This window comes from Eublepharis macularius, chromosome 9 (genome assembly GCF_028583425.1).
Source record: "Eublepharis macularius isolate TG4126 chromosome 9, MPM_Emac_v1.0, whole genome shotgun sequence".
Lineage (NCBI taxonomy): Eukaryota > Metazoa > Chordata > Lepidosauria > Squamata > Eublepharidae > Eublepharis > Eublepharis macularius.
This window is the reverse complement of record NC_072798.1, coordinates 40,092,995-40,113,404: the sequence shown is the minus strand read 5'-3', so window position 1 is coordinate 40,113,404 and position 20,410 is coordinate 40,092,995. Positions and strand designations below refer to the sequence as shown.

At 40.2% G+C, this 20,410-nt stretch overlaps 1 protein-coding gene across 1 annotated transcript; it reads left to right on the top strand.

The window, feature by feature from the left end:
- The first annotated feature begins 3,332 nt into the window (after positions 1–3,332).
- Positions 3,333–11,928, top strand: PHF5A (PHD finger protein 5A). The gene is made up of 4 exons (XM_054989358.1): positions 3,333–3,431; positions 6,251–6,274; positions 7,806–7,972; positions 10,534–11,928. Exons 1-4 carry the CDS (start codon positions 3,380–3,382, stop codon positions 10,621–10,623), a joined length of 333 nt encoding a protein of 110 aa, XP_054845333.1. The 5' UTR covers positions 3,333–3,379; the 3' UTR covers positions 10,624–11,928.
- The last annotated feature ends 8,482 nt before the right edge of the window (positions 11,929–20,410 follow it).

Here is a 20,410-nt window from a genome sequence, read left to right as displayed (position 1 = left end):
ATAATGGGATCCCATTGATCTAAAAAAAATCAATTTAGGGTTGAATGGAATTGTATAGCCTGTGATCACTTTTATTTGTTTCAGGGTTTCTGTCCAAAAATTTTTTAGTTGAGGGCATTCCCACCAACAATGTGCGAATGAACCAATAGAACCACAGCCTTTCCAACAAAGTGGTGGGTTTGGGGGTGATATTAATGAAAGCTTCTTAGGTGTTATATAGCATCAAAATGCGGCTGTTTAATGTAAAATGGAAAGCTCAGGCTGTGCAGCTTTGAAAGAGCCGCGTCAGTCGTTTTTAAAAGGCTACAGTCATAACGGTATCGCGATGAAACTTCCAGCTCTCGGTTACAATTTATAAGGGCCTTCCATGGAGGTACATAGGGATTGATGTAAAAACCAAAATAATATAGCCCTTTTGTGGCATTGCTTTCAGATTATCAGAGTCTGTAGACAGAACATGTCAAAAAAATTTTAAGCGGTTGAGTTCATACAATTACAAGGCTCCTGTACCAATGTATGTATTTATTTTACTACTTCCAATAAGAATGCAACAAAGCATAAATACTCTGCCCACCTATTTTATTGTCACAACAACTTGTGAGATAGATAGTAATGCCTTCTCACAAGGAAAAAATCAGCCTAGGGTTGAAGAGGATGAGAATCTAAAGGGGCAGCAACATACCTAGGTTGGTCTCCTTTGGAGGGGGAAGCACTTGAGAATTCATAATGTTTTGGGGTTTGTAATATTTGCTTTAGTTACAAATATACAAGCAGAATACAGGTGGAAGCAAGATAATTCTTATCTGCCATCAGATCTGCAGTCCTACATCAGCTCCCAGACAGAGTTCCTGAACTCCCCAAACCAGTAAATCAGCCAGTGATGTCTGCCTACTTATTTATGTCAATTATAATCTGCCTTTCTCACTGAGACTCAAGATGGATCACACAGTGTGCAATTAGTACAATCAATATCATAAATAATACCATAGGATAAATGGGGTAAATAGATACAAGTTCACAAAGACATAGCATTAGTAGGAATCCAATACAACATAGTGGTGAGGTCTATGGTTTGTAACTCATTAGCGGATGATTTGAGATCCCTTCCCTACAATACAGCCCTCCTATCTGAGTAAAAAGCCTTTTTGAATAATTCAGTTTTGCATTGTTTGCGGAAAGCCAGGAGAGTGAGGGCTCTTATCTGTCTCTTTCAGCATCTGAGCTGTTGCTGCTTCACATACCAGCCTCATCTGGAGGTTGGCAACCCTAGATGGAGGCAACGTTGCTTGCGAAGAAGGCTTGACAGACTTGGGAATATCTTGAAGGATATCTCAATTTTGATGGTGTCCAGCTGAACCTCACTGTACTCTGTTAAGACCCTAGAGGTTATACTGGAGTTAATGCACCTGCAAAAAATGCATTTTTCCAGCTTCATTTAGCTCTTGACTCTACTGATTATTATTAATATTTATTTATAGTCTGCCTTTCTCACTGAGCTCCAAGGTGGGTTACACAGTGCAAGTAAAAATGCAATATAATCAACAGCTAGGGCATTTACTGAGCAAAGTACAATAATAACAACAGGACATTCAAGGAAACATACAATAGGGTATGGTAGCAAAAATATTTAAGCAAGCATAAAGCCAAACATAAGAGATGAAATCTATCTGAAACGAAGCATAACTAATTTCCATGGCATATTTAGCAGCATGGAAACTTCCTAGTAGGTGCATATCTACATCAGCAGACAGTACACAGTAGCGTAGTGTTTCGTCCCTGTCCCTATCAAGGTATCTCTCTGAGCTATTTCTTATGACACAGTCCTGCATCTGGCTAGAAAACCCTCCAAAATAATTCAATTTTGCATAGTTTGCAGAATGCCAGGAGAATGGGAGCTTTCCTGACTTTCTCAGGTAGGCCATTCTATAAGGCAGGGGCTACCACAGAGAAAACGTATGGGCTGCTGTTGATTTTGTTTAGTTACATGCAAAAGACTTTGACCAAATGAGCGAAGCTGCTGTGGCAGAATATAGGGAGAGAAGCAGTTGCACAGATATGAGGGGCCAAGGCCCTGAAGGGCTTTGACCGTGTTAGTTATGACCTTGAATTGAGCCCAGTAACTGATGGGAAGCCAGTGGAGTGACTGCAAAATGGGAGTGATGTGCATGCTCCGTCTAGTTCCTGAGAGCAAAGGAGCAGCAGCATTCTGCCCCAGTTTGAAGTTTCTGAATCAATTGAGTATGCCTTTAAAGCCAGCTCAGAAATTCCAGTCAGTTCTGGTTGTCACCTATACAGTCTTTAAAGGCTTTAGACACAAATACCTGCAGGACTGCTTGTCCTGCTCTGTTCCACCACAACAGGTTTGCTCATTTGCCCCAAACCTGTGGGATGTGCCACAAGGGTTGGGAAATTCCTGGTGATATGGAGATGACCCCACCTGGAGGTTAGCAACCTTTGGTGCCACCCTCCAAATAGATACAATAAATAAATAAGATCCGCAACTGCTCATTTAAGTTCATTTTCTGCAGTGACTCCCACTTTGTGGAATGGCTTGCTGGAGAAAGTGAGGATGGCTCCCACACTTCTATCATTTCATAAAAGGTGTAAAACAGAAATGTTCAGGAGCACCTTTTATGAAGGGATTAGTCCTGTAGTGTAACAGCCCGGAAAGTCACTGTTTTAAGGGAATAGGGTTGTAGTCTCTTGCAATGTTGATCTTAAATATCACCTTGATTTTACTGTAGTGTCTTCTACCTTTGTAATCTGCTTTCTGCATTAGGAGCGGCAAGTCTTACTGCATTTATATGTTATTGGACGTCTTATGCTGTCTGAAAATAAGAGTTTCATCCTCGTAGCCACATCCAAGGCACCATAGAACATATCAGAGTTTGAGAATATATCAAACAGTTTGAAAAGAAGAGAAATTGAATTTCTAGCAGTACCTGCTTTGTTTGAATTTTAATTGCTATATAGTTCAAACAGTCGCGCCAGTCACATGACCGATTCTACTCGGAACCGGAATTGAAGACTACCGGAACTTGTCTTTTTGCTGACAAGTCTTTTCAGTCTCTATGGTGCCAGTGACGATAGTTGAGTGGCGGTGTTCTTAAGGTCCTGGAAGAAGAGTATATGGATCGACATGGGAGGTCGATCTCTTCCGTCCGTCCCTTGTTGTCTTTTTCAGTGTTTGAAACTTTGTATCGAAACAGAATTAAGTGTTTTATTTCTTGGCAGTTAATTGGCAGTTGAAGTCCAGTGGTCACTTTCGCAGACCTCGGTTTGTGAGGAAGCCTCTTCATAGTTGCCAGGACCTGTAGGGTAGAAAGGTCACGGGTGAAAGAGCAATAACGACAGTGGCGCGAGAGACGGAGCGTGTGCCATGGCCAAGCATCATCCGGATCTGATCTTCTGCCGCAAGCAGGCGGGAGTGGGTGAGACCCGCGTTCATTCCCGCTCCCTCAGACCAGGCTTTCCACGACCTCGGGGTGGTTTGGCAGCACTTGCTCAGCGGCTGGGAAGGCTGCGGCGTGTGAATGAGGAGAGGAGGCGAAAATGTTTAGGACGTTTCTAACGTAGCGAAAAACTAGTTAGGTTGGAGCATCGTCGAGGCGTATACAATTCTTGATATATTCTGTATTTATTTCGGATAGAGGAATCGAATGTGGAATAGAATTTCCACCTTCCTATAATACTACAGGGGAAGTGAGTTAGTTGCGGCAAGATTAAACAGTAGGCCGGGGCACCTGAACGGATAACAGGGATATATATATTTTATTTTCTGCATGTTATTTATAGTCCGTCTTTATCAGAAGTCCTGTAACTCTAAAAGGTTAGCTGCAGACTCAGGGCAGACAAAAGCTTAGCTGCAGACTCAGGGCAGAGAAAGAAGTATTTGATCACACAATCTACAATTAGCATATGGAATTCATTGCCCCAGGATGTGGTGATGGCCAGTTACCTTTAAAAGAGGATCTTGCATCTCCTAAAGAGAACTCTGACTCACTATAAAGTTTATCGTGGAATAAATTTTGTTTGAATTAGGAAAACTCAGGGTGGATAGGTCGAGGGGTCATTTCGTAGAAAAAGAACTGCATAACTCATTAGCATATGACACACCCCTTGACAAGGCCGAAATGGCCGGGATTCGGCTGCCGCCAGAGAGGGGAGTGTGCCCCTACCTGGCAGTGGCCCGATCAGGGCCGTTTTGGCCCCAATCCAGGCCAAAAGGGGCCCACAATGGCTCAAAATGGCCATTTTGGGTACGTTTTGGCCTGGATCAGTCCCAAAACAGCCCAGATTGGGTCGTGCGGGGCAGGGGAGGGCTTCCCCGCCAGGCACCAACCCAATCCTGGCAGTTTTGGCACTGATCCCGGCTGAAATGGGTCCAAAATGGCCAAAAATGGCCATTTGGAGCCCATTTGGGCTTGGATCCAGACGGTTTTGGCTGGAATCGGGTTGGTGGCGGGCGGGGGAGCGTTCCCCTGCCTGGCACCGATCCGGGCCGAAATGGCCCAAAATTTTTCAAAGTCAGGTGGGTGGGGCCACCTTACTGATGGGGATCTACTGGAACAGTGTTCCAGTGTGTTCCCCCCAAATGAGCCCTGGATAGGTCTATCAGTAACCATTAACCATGATAGTTGAATGAAACATCTGTGCTCAGAAGTGTGTTATTGAAGACTGGTTATTGGAGGCAAACAACAGAGGAGAGCGTTTGATTTTGTGCCTTTGCTTCTTGATTTCCCAGAAGCATGTGCTAGACGCTATTGAAAGTGAGCACTCTTTTTATGTTCTTGTGAGGATTAGATCTGTTTGTGCTCTGTATAAACTAGTTTTCTCTTAATGAGTTCTCACTTCCTCGAGCTGTCAGATGCCTGAAAGAATTGTGGATTATTCCGCACCACTAACACACAGTTGCCTGCTCAGTGAGCATAGAGGGGAAGTACTACTCTGCACACAATTGCACTAAGAACAGTATATTCATTTTTATTGCCAGATACTGCAAAAAATGTTTTGCCACCTCATAAGCATTTTAAACGGAAAAACAGTCTTGCTGCACCATGGCACCCAGTAAATGAAAATATGCTGCCATTGCTGTATGATTTACATGTATAACGCTTCAATTCAGTCCCTGGTATTTCCACTTAAAAGGAACAACATGGTGAACAACAACATAGAGAGCTTCTTGTGAACACAGTACTTGCCTGAAATTAAGTACCTGACTAAGGAAAAGGCAGTTACATGTGTTCATATAATATGCTAGTTAAGTGACCATATAGTTAGATGTGACTTTCTGACACGATAAAAGCTTAAAACTTACTTATCAAAATTTGTAAGTGTTACACACAAAGCCACAGATTTCCAGTAGGCATTTCATCTTTTATTATGCAGTCTTCCACACTGAATAGCTGGGGTACATGCTCTTGGCCATAAAGTTTACTGCTATATGGGAATTTAGGTAGTTGCTGTAGTAGCAAGGCTAAAATAATCTCATTGGCTAAAGAATTGAGTTCCATGCAGCTACCAGTTTTTGGCATCCTGCCTTTTCTTGCACAGCTTAATTGCTGAACATAGCTTTACGTGATTTATTGCGTGACTGTGCGTCATTGTGACATATGTGGAATAAAGGCTTTGCTTTTATATTTGCATCATAATAATACATGGCTTTCTGATTGGCATTAAGTTGCTTTTAATAAATGTCACTTGGAAACAACAAGTAACAATCTTGGCAAATATATACTTGGCAGCAAGAGGAAAGTTAATGTTCTAGGCTAAGATTGTTTGTTTTGGGTTTACTGCTTCTGACATTTACTTTGTTATGCCTAAGGCTGTAATTATAAGTACAAGTACTTGGAAATAAGTCCCGCTGTTTGAAACAGAACAAAATCAGAGACAGCTGCTTAGAATGTACTTTGCTGTGTGATGAGACTGTATAGCCTTGCTGCTGAATCATAAAATTCTTAATATGCCTATCTGCCTGCTCACTGATTGAAATAAATGGGGCTCAGTTTTCAGTAAATATGATCATTGAAGGTAATAAGGAATTGTCAGAGAACTGTTCCCGGGATATCAACAGTTAATCCTTTACTATACATTTATTTTTAAACTCTTTGTGTCTGGGAACACCGCTATTCTGAAGGCTTCCTTGCAGTGTTATTGTAAGGAGTATTGAAGTAATGTATGTGGCATGCATTGAATACCTGATTCTTATATAATACTATTGTGATTTTTTTCCTTTCTTTACTCGTCGTAGCTATTGGACGACTGTGTGAAAAATGTGAGTATAGCTCCCTAACTTTGGTGTGGTTTTTATTATTAGTACTCCAAAACTGGGAATCACAAGGCTTTCATTTTTTGTGGTACATTGTTTTAATGGGAACTTGGCCAAATCTGTTTCTATATTGGAAATAACGTCATGTAGTTGTTTTATACAGAACACCAAAAACATCAGAGAAAGTATATGTATATAATTAGAGTAAAAGATTGTAAATGGCTTGGATTTTTTTTACCTATGCTTATACATAGTTATGGCATACATATGATTGATGCTTGGTTACTCTTTTTTGTTTAAAAAAAGTTATGTAGGTTTTAAAACTTCTAACATAAAAAGTTGGCTGTCCCCCTGTCCACCCCTACCACCTTCCTTGATTCCATGGGTTACTAGTGTGGCAGCCTCTCCTGTGCGTGTGTGTGTTGCTGTCTGCTCTTCCCAGAAAGCCTTAGAAGCCTGTGGTATTGATGACTCCAGCACCCCTGACAAGATCAGCTGTCTCTATTGGCTCTTAAGGCTAGAAGAAATGGATACACTAGCACCACAGTGCTGAATTCTGAAACCAGGAACAATATGGAGACTTCATTGCAGCTGTTCATCCCACCTTTGAAAAACAGAAGAGATTATTATAGTAGTGATCTGGCGTTCCTTCTGACCCAACGTTGCTCTTGAGGGAGTACATGCTGCCTTTCCTGACATTAAATGTTCAGGAAAAGCTAAAATAGTAGCATGTCATCAGGTGTTTTTTTAGCACAGAGAAAGATAGCTAACAGTGGCTAAGATAAGGTCACATGTTTGTCCATGGCCAGTTGCTTCTTGCCACACAGACAAAGAGTATTTGTTTCTCTCTTGGAAAATGGCAGTCTGTGAAGAGGGGGAAATGCAGCTTCTGTGCAGTACACTGGGAATTCAACTGCCAAAAGAAGCACTTTAAATCCCTTCACTGTTCAAAAAGCAGTTAAATGAGTCCTTAAGAGGATTGACAATTAGATGGATTAAGGCACTGGTAATGGGATATTAACCTTTTTCAATTTCGTATGTCACTGGCTTGGATATGGTTCAAATCGGTAATACTTGCTGTTACCATCTGTTGACTTTTAGCTTGCTTGTTGAACGTCTTTCCTTAACTTGAGAGGCCTCTGAGGTGATCATGACTTCAGTGCTGTCTATAAGCTTCTCCTCTTTACTTTTATAAATTAAAACAAAAAATTCTGAACATCCCTATTTGAAGCTCCTTTTGGCAAACTATGATGTTGTTAATTTGTGCTACAGAGAAACTATTCTCTAAAAGCTGTTGCAAATGGCTGAAAAACTTGTGGTTGGTTGGTTGGTTTACAGAGAAAATCAGCCAAATGTCACGTGCCTTAAGTTGCATTCCACAGCTATCTTACCTTAAACATAAAGTTACTGGCTTAATTGGAAGCTCAGTCCTAAGCACATCTCACTGACTTTGGTAGGGAAGGTAATTTAGTGAACTGTATTGTTGCTCTAAGTATGATGGGAAAGGTATCTCAAATGAAATCTATTGTGTTTGCAGGTGATGGCAAGTGTGTTATCTGTGACTCGTATGTGCGACCTTGTACACTGGTGCGCATATGTGATGAGTGCAATTATGGCTCCTACCAAGGGCGCTGTGTGATATGTGGAGGACCTGGAGTTTCTGATGCCTATTACTGTAAAGAATGCACCATCCAGGAGAAGGATGTAAGATTGTTATTTGTCTTCGATCCTTAAGAGGTTATCATTTGTTCCCGTTAAACATTACTGTTGTCTAGTTTGCTAAGTAAACATCTGAGCATTTTATCTGTGCTTTCTAATTCAAGAAAGCCATATTCATACTTGACTATATTTGCGAAGTACCTTGCTGTTAGCCTGCTTCTAGTTTCATCTACCTGGGATTGATTTATGTCTTATCCTAAATCCTATCCGCATTTAACTTGGGAATGTGGCATACTTCTAGATAACATACATCGTTTTTTTCTGCTTGTGTGCAAATTGTTAGGTTAACCAACTGACATTTTAAATAGTCTAAGGCTAGAAGTACAAATTGTGTGCGACATTGAAAAAGTAATTGTCATGTCATATTCTCCATTCTAAGATTGCCAGCTACCTGGAGAAAAAAAGTCCTGTCTCTTTTAATGTTTGATGTGTAGAAATGAGTAGTTGAAACTTTTCATGAAAGGTAAATAACATCGCCAAGTAAATAATATCCAATTAAGCCTATTTTAAAGGGACAAGACATTTTTTCCTCTGCACTGTTGGCAACTCTACTTCACTACTATACTGCATAGAACACTTACTCTGTGTTGTGATGTCATCATGTTGAGTGCTTTTTTGTCTCAAATCATGTCTGTGTTGGGTCTGGGGAAATACACAATGTAATTGGCAAGTTATCCTGTATGTTAGGAGGAACAACTCAGCACAGGGATGCTGATTTTGGCAGATCCCCATGTTAATGTGTAACTGTTGATTTTGTCCTACTAATGACTAGTATGGAAAATATCAGAAATAGAGCAGCAACCTATATTTTTAAAATCCCAGGGTTACAGTTAAATAGCATCAACTACTTAACTTTGTAACACAGTGATGTTCTTAACCAGGGGTCTTTTCGTAGAAAAAGAGCTGGAGGAACTCATTAGCATAACCCATTAGCATATGCCACGCCGCCTTGCCATTACCGGAAGTGTGTTATTAGCATAACTGATTTGCATATGTCACATCTCCTGACATCACCTATCCTGGCTGTTTGGGACCCAATCCTGGCCATTCAGGGCCAAAATTGGGCCCCAAATGGCAAAAAGGGGCTGAAAATGGCCGAAAAGGGGCCCAAAATGGTCACGATCAGGCCGCTGCTGAATGGGAGAATGATCCACCACCTGTCAGAGGCCTGCTTTGGGCTGTTTCGGCCCCAATCCAGGCTGAAATGGGCCCAAAATGGCTGAGAGTCAGGTGGGCAGGGCCACCTGACATGTGACCTCTTTGGGGAACTGCCGGAACTGCGTTCCTGCGCATTCCCCCTCGAAATGAGCCCTGTTCTTAACAAGAATGTAGTTATAAGCTATGTGTTTTTTCTTTCAACAGTCCTAAAGTCCCTTTCTAATTGGACTCATAAGTGGAATGCCTATACTTGTCTGAGGCAAAGTATTGTTATAATATTGCCGTCTCAAAGGTGCAGTTCCTTTGTACCAGGAACAGGTACAGACATTAACAATGAATAAAAAGACTTTGCACCAGGGAGGCAGAACTTACATTTGAGATGAAGAACAAGCGGGCGGGCGGGGAGGGGGGACTTGAGAAAGAAATAGTGGACAATTAACTGTTATGTAAAAGCACAGGAAGATATAGCGACTCAGGAAAGTGGTCTTTAGGAAGAAAGCTCTGATTCAGTTATGGGTATACATTGCAATGTCATTTGGTGATCTGCAACAGAATGTGTAAGTTGCCCTCACTTATACTAGAGGTGTGCCAACTGGGAAGAACTCTGCTGCTGGAGAATAATGATGTATTTGGTATCTACACAATGTTCTTCCTTACACCCAGGGCTGTTCCGTTTTTCATTTGACCTAACAGCACACAACAGGACTTCCTGAGGAGCTCAGGTCTTTGATTTTTCTTCCTGTTTTTAAATTACTATGTTTCTAGACATCATGGTTGTTAAAACATTTCAGAATGTGTGGGAATTATCTCCAGAAAGCTCAACCAAATAGAGTTTTGGGTTAGACTGTTAAGCAGCATAATCCTATACATGACAACTCCCTTGTTTTTTACTTCCCCCATGTTTGTGAAAGTATTCTCTAAACCTCCAAATTGCAAAACAGCAGTTTATTCAAATAATACAGCTGTATGCATGCATTCTTAATTGAGTCTGAAAATAGTCTGCGTGCCTCTGACAGAGAAAATGAATTGTATCACAGTCCTAATTTTATGTGTGCAGAAGTAAGTCACACTGAGTGCAATGGGGTTTATAAGAACTTTTTAAAAACGGTGAGTGGCAGGAACCTCTTATTTAACCCACATAAGTGTTCTAAGAAAGCACCTGCTGCGACATACTTTCATGTCAGCTAAAAACACGTATGTGTATTTTTTCTTCATTAGTGTTTTATTCATATGCAAAGTAATCAGTTGGTCCACTGACTTAAGGTTTCTTTATTTGGGTCACTTCTCTATTTTACAGCCCATTTGAGCTGTGGTGTAGTTGGTGTGGTCAGTCCACTAGGTCAGAATGATCCAGTTATGACCCATATTTCTCTTGTGTTCCTTCACAGCGAGATGGCTGCCCAAAGATTGTCAACCTGGGCAGCTCAAAAACAGATCTCTTCTATGAGCGCAAGAAGTACGGGTTCAAGAAAAGGTGATGCTATTTCCATCCTGATGTGCCTGCTGGAGATGGGAAAGATCCTCTCTTTGGACTATGGCACGGGGATGGGGGTTGTTTTTTGTTTGTTGATTGGTTTTCTTTTTTAATCTTTGCAAATTTGGGAAAGCGAGTCAAACAAGTGCTGGGGTCTCTTGGCTCACTTATCTTTCCTCAGCTGTCACTAATGCTGTTAAGAGAGGATTGTATTTGTACCTGCGCCTTAATTTCTGGAAGTTTAGATTTCACACACCCTCCCTGATTCTATAACTTACTAGATGGAGAATCTTAACATCTTGTGGCTAATGTCTTTTACCATGAGTTTATGACCATTCCTGTGTTTTCTCTGAAGGAATAGCTAGCGAATGCTCTGTCATTGTAGATTATGTGTCAATAAAGGGTTTTTTAAAAAAATAATCTTATCTCCATTCTATTTCTGCTGGACTTTCCTTATTAGAAATTATCAGGGACACACAGGTATATGGTCATTGTCAGAAGTAATATGAGAATCCACAATACTGATAGATTTTAAAAATCAGCATTTAGTTTTGCTGTAATTTGTTTTTCTTGCATCAGTGCAGTAGGGTTTAGAAGCTCCTATGCTTGAAACTACTGGTCATGTCTGCTTCTGAGGTCTGTTTGCCTCTTAAGTCTTACTCAGTTCTGCTCCAGTGGGCATATCCTCTTGGAACTAGTTCATCTTGTAATAACATCTTCCTGCTAGTATAGACAAAGGCCAACATGAAGCAGACTATAAAAATATGGGTGTTCCCAACTTAAGTTAATCTTTCCTTTCCATATATGGAAATGCTGTATCTTATGATAACCTGCTTACAAATCTCAGCCATATACTGTATACAACTTTTGGTCCCTATAGAAAAATAGTTGTGCTACGAGAAAAGGGTATGGCTTTGAAATACTGAGGTGGCCTCTGTGTGGTAGAAGACACCTTCCTGAGAGCCTGAGAGAGAAAAATCCATGGGACAGGTTCAGCAGGAGAAGTGGCTTCCCAAATACCATTAACTCTATGCCTCATCCTTTCCTTCCAGGGTTTCAGAAAGGAGGTCGTTCTCAACTGACCTCATTTACTTCCAGATTATATTGAATGGCTTGTTAGGCAAAAGAGATTAAATCCAGGCAGCATCACTGATATGACTGACATTGTTTCTCAAGTGTTGTGGCCAAAATAGGTCTTGCCCCTCTTAGATGCTGCTTTCTGACCCAATTGTTGTTTAATGTCTGTAACTCTGATTTCTCAATATTCCCTGGCTTTCCCAGGCTTTAAATAAAATGGGATTTTAAACTGGTAATGGCTCCAGTGATGGTTACGAAGATGATGCTAGAGACAAGTCTAATCTATTATCTTTATTGTGTCTTGAACTGGAATGCAAATAACCAGACTCCAAGTAGCAAGATATAGTGATCTGAACATTCACCATCTCATGTTCAAATATAACATAAACATTCTCAGAATCTCTTTCCTCGGCCCTCTTACCTTATCAGAGGAATTTTTTCATAGAATCCTGTATCATTTGGAAATTTAAACCAGGAGAGGAACAATACATATGAGAATGACAAAGATCCAGCAAAGTGTACTGGCTAGAGTGTTGGACTATGACTTAGCAGACTCAGGTTCAAATCTCCACTGTGCAGTAAAAGCTTCTTGGGTGACATTAGGCCAGTCACACACTCTCGGCCTTACCTACCTCACAGGGTTGTTTCATTGGAGGAGAGAAGAACTGTGGCCCTACTTTGGGTTAGGAGAAAGGTGGGGTATAAATAAAGTTAAATAAAGATATGTAAGAAAACAAAATAAAGATGGGCTGGAACTGAGGAAATAAGGAACATGGCTTTTATTTAGCTGGATATGGCTATATGATGACACTTGGTGCCAAACTCTGGCATGATGTCATCAAAAACAGAGGAGGGTGCTAAGTGGCTGTAGGAATTTGATGGGTACCACAGCTATGACCATGAACAAGCAGCAAAGAAAAGGTGGGGAAGCTTTTGTGAAACCTCTTCCCTATCCCCAGATTTACCTTTAGAGCCAAAACATGTTTGCTGGAACAGTAAGCCACATATTGTAGACTGCCAAGACCTTAACACTGCCCCAACACTATCTCAAAAAGGCAGACAAACAAGAAATTTAGCCACCAATGGGCTGTCATGCATTTGACTTGGGTGACTCCTGCTGAACTTTGCAGTGGAGATGATTTTGCAGGTTACCACCACCACCTGGTATGGAGCATTTGAGGACACCACAGTTTCATGAGATGTGTTTAGGTCTGAATTAGGTGTAAATTTTCTTGTTTTTTTTACAGATTGACGAGGTTTCACTGATATCCTGATTTTATCTCATTTTTTGCTTTCTTGGTTGTATTGTTCCGATGCAGCTTCTTAGTGTTGTGTCGTCTTAATGTTTATAGTAAGCTGCTTTGCAAACTTTAGTAGAAAAGCAACCTGACTTATAGTCCCCACAACAAAAAGCTTTAGGAATTAAAAAGTCTTCTATCGAAGCTTCCTTTTTCATTGTCACTTTTGTTGGACTTGAAGCATTACAGAAATAATAGATTTAAGGTATCTGTGCCAAGTGGAAGCAGTACTAACTAACATGACAACAGCTTATATCACTGAGAGTGCTGCTTAATTTTCTTTTTCTACCAAGCTGTCAGTGTCAACTCTTGATGGAATCAAGATAAATGGTTCACGTGGAGTTGGCTTTGTTAAGTTTCTCACTATCTCTGCCTTGGTTCTTCCTCTGATAGCAGGACTAAAAGTCTACCTTATGTGAATAAGGAGAAATAAATAAAAACACGTCTTGTATAGTTTATGTGCTATGCCTGGTACATGAAAGAATAGGTTTAAAAATACTTCTTGAACCATCTTTAGTTCTTTTGTGCATGTTTCTTCAGACATTCTGGTGTGTTCTAAAACTGATTGGCTTGTTAATGCAAAATGATCATCATGCTGGATGGTATGTATGTGGAAACAGATCGAAGTGATTTGAATGTGGAGAGCAGTGCTGTATAGCCTGCACACTGCACCATCTAGCAGGGTCTTTGTCTGTATTGACTGGGCTACCCAGACAGAATTTTGTCCTCACCACAGCAGCATCCCACTGATAGTGCTTTGCTTTTCCTCAAAGGAGAGAATAGTAACTGCCTGTCTGGGATTATGTAAACTTTAAGGTCACTGTTGAGATGGGGGCTAGTGTGCTGTTCCTAATGATTCCAGCCATTGAGAACCAAGCCAGTCTAGCTCTACTTGTTCATGTGCTTACACCCATCTCGGGTTCTCTTTCTTTACCGCAACGGAGTGTGGCAGGATGTTAAGAACTGGTTTGGGTGAAGGGATAGGTTCATATAATTTTTTCTGTTTTTTTTTAACATCTGTCTTACCAAATTGCTATTCCAAAACAAATGGAGAGAAGAAAAATACCAAGCAAGGTACTGGTGGTTTTGTTCTTATAAAGGACTAGAAACGAGCCACTCTCTTTCTCTCTTTGGTCGGCCTAACTCAGCTGTCTTTAGCCTGAAATAAACCAGGTGACAGTACAGGAGATTTTAATACGTAATTGTATGCTAATTTGTTTCCAGCTAGCTGAAGAAGATCTTCCTGTCAAAACTGGTAACAGATATTGAACAGGTATAATTTTGTGTAATGAGAGAGAATTTTTAATCTATGTTATTTATAATAATATAATGTAGTTTTTTCATAATTACAGTAAAGGAACTGACAGAAAATGTTATGTTAAAAATATAACCAGACATTTAGAGAATCAGGAAGCAATTCTTTTAGAAACATCCCTTGAACAAAGCCCCACTGGAATGAGTGGGTGCTTTGCAGGAACTCTGATATACTTTTCTACCCTTCTTAATCATTTCAGTGGAACTTGAATATAGAACGGTCTAGTTGTGTTGTGAGAATGTTGTCAACATAAAATGTTGCCTTGCGGACAAAGTAGTATTAGTGTGTTCTGGGCTAAGCTTTTATGCTTCTTTAGATGGGAGACTGACTGTGCTCTCCTAAAGAAAACGTTTCCAATATTTTGCCCAAATCAAGAAAGGAGTCATGATAACTACCAAACTCACATTGGTTCATGTGAGGAGACATGTGGAAGCCCATAATAATCTTAGTAATGACCTAAGTAATTCAGTCACATACCTAATCATCTTTCTAAACATTACATATAACTATCTTAGAATAGATGTGGTTAAATGTTGTGTGTCTCCAGGGTTTCCTCAGACCTAATCCGAGCAATGTCAACAAAATTGTCCAGCCAAGTGGGGCAGAATGTGTTTGCAGAAGAGACCTTGGAAGGCTCAGACTGTAGGGAAAATAGGGTCACCCTATAATTCCTGGCATTGTTAGTCAACCTGATGGAGGTGGATATGAAGTCTTCTCTGGTTTTTTTTCTAATATCTGTCTTTAGCCTGAAATAAATACAGGAGATGGGTACTGGAGAGGGATAAGGGATACTAGAGAGGGGAGAATAAATTGGCTCTCTTCTTGCAACAGTCTGCACCTCTGTAAAAGGTTCAGTTTACACCAAAAAAAAACTATAGAGGCCTAAATTGGAGGATAATTTAGGATGAATGTCTACCTCTGTGGAGCTGTTGTGTTTTTTGCGCCTTCTCAGTGATTAAGTAGAAGCTTCTTGGCAAGCTGTTTGTTCATTTGAAGGGCAGGAAAGAACTAATTTCCATGGGGTGTAAGTGTCAGGTGATGTGAAGGTAAAAAATGCTGGGCTATGTGTGAGCATTAATTATACCCAATTATAGACTGACTGATCTTTTCCTGGTATTAAAAAGTCCCAGACAAACGAGTGTGAGGGAAGGGTGGCTTTTTATATGTGGTTTATTCAGTAACGTAATTTTGATGTAGTGTTAACTAAATGTGAAGGAGTGCCTATATGACCTCAGATCTGGCTTATATTTTATGTGTGTATGTTTGTCTTGGAATAATTAAGACAAAAATTATTCCAATGTTAAAATAATGACTGAGTTTCTACAACTATGTTGTTTAGTAAGTTTGAACCATATTAAAATAAGCATAAATTAGTCTGATCCCATTTAGAAGCAGGGTATAAAATGGAGTCTCAGAATAGCTAAATGAATTCTACTGCAAATTACTCTGAAACTGGACTGTCTAGTGTAAGGCTAAACAGAAGCAATGTTAAGATTTTAATGAATTAATTTTTGTCAGTTGTGTTCCTGAAAGTGCTAGAAATTCTTCCTATTCAGGAATGGATTACTAATTCTCCAAACTACACAATGAAGGGAACAAGTTGGGAGTGCTGTAGATGCAATTGCTGACTATTAGAGTTTGGAAACTGCAGTGTCATGTACCTACTAGGGCTACATTTGAACAAACATACTTAGGACTGAAGTGCAAATGCTCCTTTAACAGTAGTGTTTATGGCTGGGATGGTTGTAAAGGTGAAATAATAACATGGAAGAGAGAGAGTGCCTGTGACATCCCTTAATAGTGTGTAAGTAGAGGGATCTATTCCTTTTTCCTTTAATGAAATATATTGGGGCCGCTTGTTTAAATATTGACATTTTATTTAAAATGTTCTTTCTCTATATACATGGTAATGGCGGTGGTTTACAACACATTAAAATTACAATAATCAATTAAAATCTTTAACATACCAGTCCTTAAAAGCAGAGGTACTCGAAACCAGTATAGAAACAAGAAAACCAATACACATCAGTCCAGAAGGGGAACTATCCAACCATAAACAAATCAGACTAAAAAAAAACAGTATTAAAAATCTACAGAGCTTCACAAAGGGTATAACAGAACAGGAGTACATGGGTAGTAAAAACCAAGTGTAAGGGATCTAAAACATTCAGAAGAATAAAAATGTCTTCATGGGGCATCTAAAAGAATGTAAACTTTGTGTCAAGTGAACCCATCTACAGAGAAAGTTCCATGTTCCAGGTACCACTACTGCACAGGCTCACAGCACAACCCTAAACAGTTATACCTACTGAGTCTATTGAATTCAATGGTCTTAGAAGGATCTAACTGTGTTTAGGATTGTACTGTCGATCTCTGATACACGCCCACCTAACTTCACTATGTGAAGACATATGGAACAAAGTCTCTGAAGCTGATATCACTGGGTGGGCAGGTAAATATAGGAGATACAGGCAAAAGGATATGCAAATTGTATCATAAGCTTCTGGGCTAGATGGTAATAAATATGTAGTTGAGTATGCAATCCAATTAAATGAAAATGCCAGAATTTAAACTATTATAGCCTCATGGAAGTCAAACCTTTAAACGCTGTTTCTTGGCTGAGTACAAAGCTATCTTTTTTAAAAAATCCCTTGATTATTCCGACTGTAAATCAGGATAATTGTATATAAACTGGACTCTCAGGTAAATGTGTTTAGGACAGGAGACAGTCTGTAGTATTCCCACTGAGGTCATGGTCCTTTGATAGTGGTTACTTTTATCCTATTGTTCTGTGGTCTGGAGGAGTAGCAGGTTTGCTCATTTCCAAGCCCTGCTACTGTGTAAAGGAAACTTCAACAAGTTCTATTGATTTAACAGGAGCTATGCAGCACAATGGGTGATGACATCCAGTTTTAAAACCAGTGAAATTGTGTTTTAATCTAATCTATGTTGTCAATATATGATATTGTCATGATATTTCCATACATGATAATAAATCCTCCATGGTATGCCTTCATTGAGATGAAATGATTAGAAAAGTTTCCCATTGAAGTATGTATGTTTTAGGATTGTAAATACTATGTTTCTTCACAACTAAACCTAATTGAAACAAGTACAGCTGTTGGATAAGCCCCGTTAGGACAGAGCTGTTATAGGGACTGGCAACACTGTTCTTTTGTTTTGCATATCTCCTCAGGAACTTCTTCTGCAGACATTACATATTTACCTGTAAATTATATATTTACAAGGTGTCTAAGGTGAGTACTATACTGCATGCATGCATTTAGCTGCAAACTTAGTGGTATCAAGAAAAAAGCCAAGAAAGCCAATGTAGTAAGAGTGGAGAAACCTTCATACCATGTGGTCCTAAGCTGTTCATCTTAAAGCAACCTCAAACTGATTGTTTTCTCCCTGGGTGTTCCATAACTAGGTAAAAGATGAGATGTATGGCTGAGAATCAAGATACACTGAAGGCCTGCGTTCAATCCTTGCAGCCTCTAAGGGGAAAAAAACCAAAATGGAGCATTGGTCTATGAGAGCTCATAAAATACACGTTCCTTTTTACGAACATCACACCTCCGAACTTTTGGCCCACATTTTTGATAAACTAATTTGGCAACCTTCGGCCTAACCATTCTTCTAATTAAAAACTACACTTCCCATCGGCCTTCTTTCAACAGCTCTTAAGCTCTGCCTCTTGCACACCCCTTTTTGACAATTGGTTAATATAGTAAACCAATCTAAAGCCCTCTGACGTCTCCCTCCAATGAGAAGGCTGTTGCTAACCTAGTGCTGTTATTTTTAGAACTGCCTGCGTTTCTACACCTTGCAGGTTGTTCTGCCCATCTCAGTGCTTGCGTCTGAAGTTACGTCGGTGAAAGCGTTGCACAGGCGCACTGTCGGAAAAGTAGTTCCTAAATCGTGCGGAGTAGTAGCCGCAATTCAAAGTAAGGGAACTTTGCCATGAATAGTTAAAATGCCATCTGACTTCGGTGCCTTGTGGGGTTTTGTTTAGGAGATGCGAGCTGATTTGCATACCCTCTAGCACTGGAGGTATGAAAATAAACAAAAAAATATGCGCGCTTCTATTTAGTCGGCTATTCGCATAAGAAAACAAGCGAAGGCTGGCGTGCACACTCACGGCTTAAAAATCTTTATATACTGTACTAAAACGTTAAACCAATGGTCAGATCAAGCGTGCGTTCGAAAAATGGTGCGGACAAAGTAAAACAGCCTGGCGCCCCAGTTAAGTTAAACCCGTCGCTCGACCTAGGGGGCGAAATAAAAAATCCCACTCCTAATTTAGATTCAAAATTTAACCATGGGTAACTGTCTAAATTATGGAATGTATTTAAACAGTGGAGGGGGGGGGTGCGTGCCTGGGCTAGAATCAGATTTCAGCTACAGCTAGCCCTGGAGGTGTGAAGGGATATACAAAGAATGCTCCCTAAGAGCCATTGCAATGGTTCTGCGAAAGGCAATCATAAACAGGGCTCCCCAGCGAATGCGTATCCTGCCCTTGTCTTGCCGCTGAGTTCTCCCCGCTCCCCGTTAAGTGATAGGAGGAAGGGTCTCTGGGGTCCCAGTCCGCTTCAGGCTCCTTAAAGGAGCCCTTTAAAAAAGTTTATGCTGTCATAAATTAGATAATTGCTAAAGTGCCACAGGAATACAAATCGCAACCCCCGGTTTCCTAGCAACCTCTCTTTTTTAGAAATTAACAGCTGTTCGCAGCCATTTTTTAAAGCCTATCCTCTGACCGGAGCTCCAAACCTCCCTCCTGTTTGGCAAGCCAATTTTAGCCGGGTTTCAACTGAGACTGGCTCCTGGTAGAAACAGTCAAGGAACTCCTCCCCACCCCCATAACTAGCAAAGAAAATTTAGCCAACCCTGTTTTGGAGAGTACTCATGGAAGAGTCACTTAGGTGATCTTAGACTAAGAAGTACATCATTAAAACCTTCTCTGAAGAAGATAGCTAAAAAGATTGTTGTCTCCATTCCCTTCAATGTGGTTGTTCCTGCAGCTTAAATGGTTTGTATCTGTATGGAATTTAATACCGCCCTCCCTTTCCATCTTCTGTATCAACACACTGCATGGAAAAGGATGAGGACAGGCTTGTAAAAAGGAACAGGCCTGAACACCAAATCAGTTACTTTTTGTTATACACCCCTCAAAATAAAACATATTTAAGCTGAAGAAAATTCCAGATGAATAGTTGCGAGTCTGTAGTTTTATTCCATCACAAGCTTATCCTTGGAGAGGTAGATATAATAGAAACAGATACAAGTATCTGACTGAGCGGAAGAGATTGAACAACAATATTCTAAGCCTGATCCTCAAATTCACCCAGTCAGCTCATACAGACACTTTTATAGTTTAATTAAGCCAATGTGGTTTGATTCTTCTAGCCATTGTTAGAAAAGTGGTATGACACAAACATACATTTTAGGAAAGGAGGAGACACACCCTTTTGCTTTGACTATTAAAAGAAACTGCATTAAGTGCTTTCAATGAGTCCCTAGAACTAATTCTGTTAGAAATAGTGAGCCTCTTGTAGAGTAAGAGCTTTGCCATCCTTGCCCCCAAAGCTACCCTGAACACATTTAAGACCAGAGCCTGAAATGAATAATTTTGTTATCTCTGGTATGCTGTTATTTTAAAATCTGAAAACACTTTGTATTTTTCTAATGCACAAAGTCATTCTCGGTACCACAGATATAAATGTACAGTTGTCATCTTTGTCTGGAACAAGAAAAGCTGGAAGTAATCTACAGTAGAGAGGTGAGGAGAAGAAAATTCAGTTTCAATCCAATGTACTCTTCCATGGTACAGTAAGGATTCCAACCTGGATCTCCCATAATCTAGTGTGACTCCCAAGCATTATGCACAGAAATGTAGGTACGGGATCTATTTTGTATATAAAATGTTCTAAGTATCTGCATTTTAAGGTTACAATCCCATGCACACTTCCTTGGCAGTAAACAGTTTTGAGCTTAGTGAGACTCACTGCCTGAGATTTTACACTTCTTACACAAGACTCTGATATGTATAGTATATTAATCTATTAGGAATCAATTTACCTCAGGTGTCGCCCTTCTTACTA

Bases quoted from the DNA above. Each gene is read 5' to 3' on its own strand.
- PHF5A (XM_054989358.1), top strand. From the start codon at position 3,380: ATGGCCAAGCATCATCCGGATCTGATCTTCTGCCGCAAGCAGGCGGGA. The intron at 3,432-6,250 runs GTGAGACCCGCG...TACTCGTCGTAG, and splicing joins CCGCAAGCAGGCGGGAGTGG to CTATTGGACGACTGTGTGAA. The intron at 6,275-7,805 runs GTGAGTATAGCT...TTGTGTTTGCAG, and splicing joins TGGACGACTGTGTGAAAAAT to GTGATGGCAAGTGTGTTATC.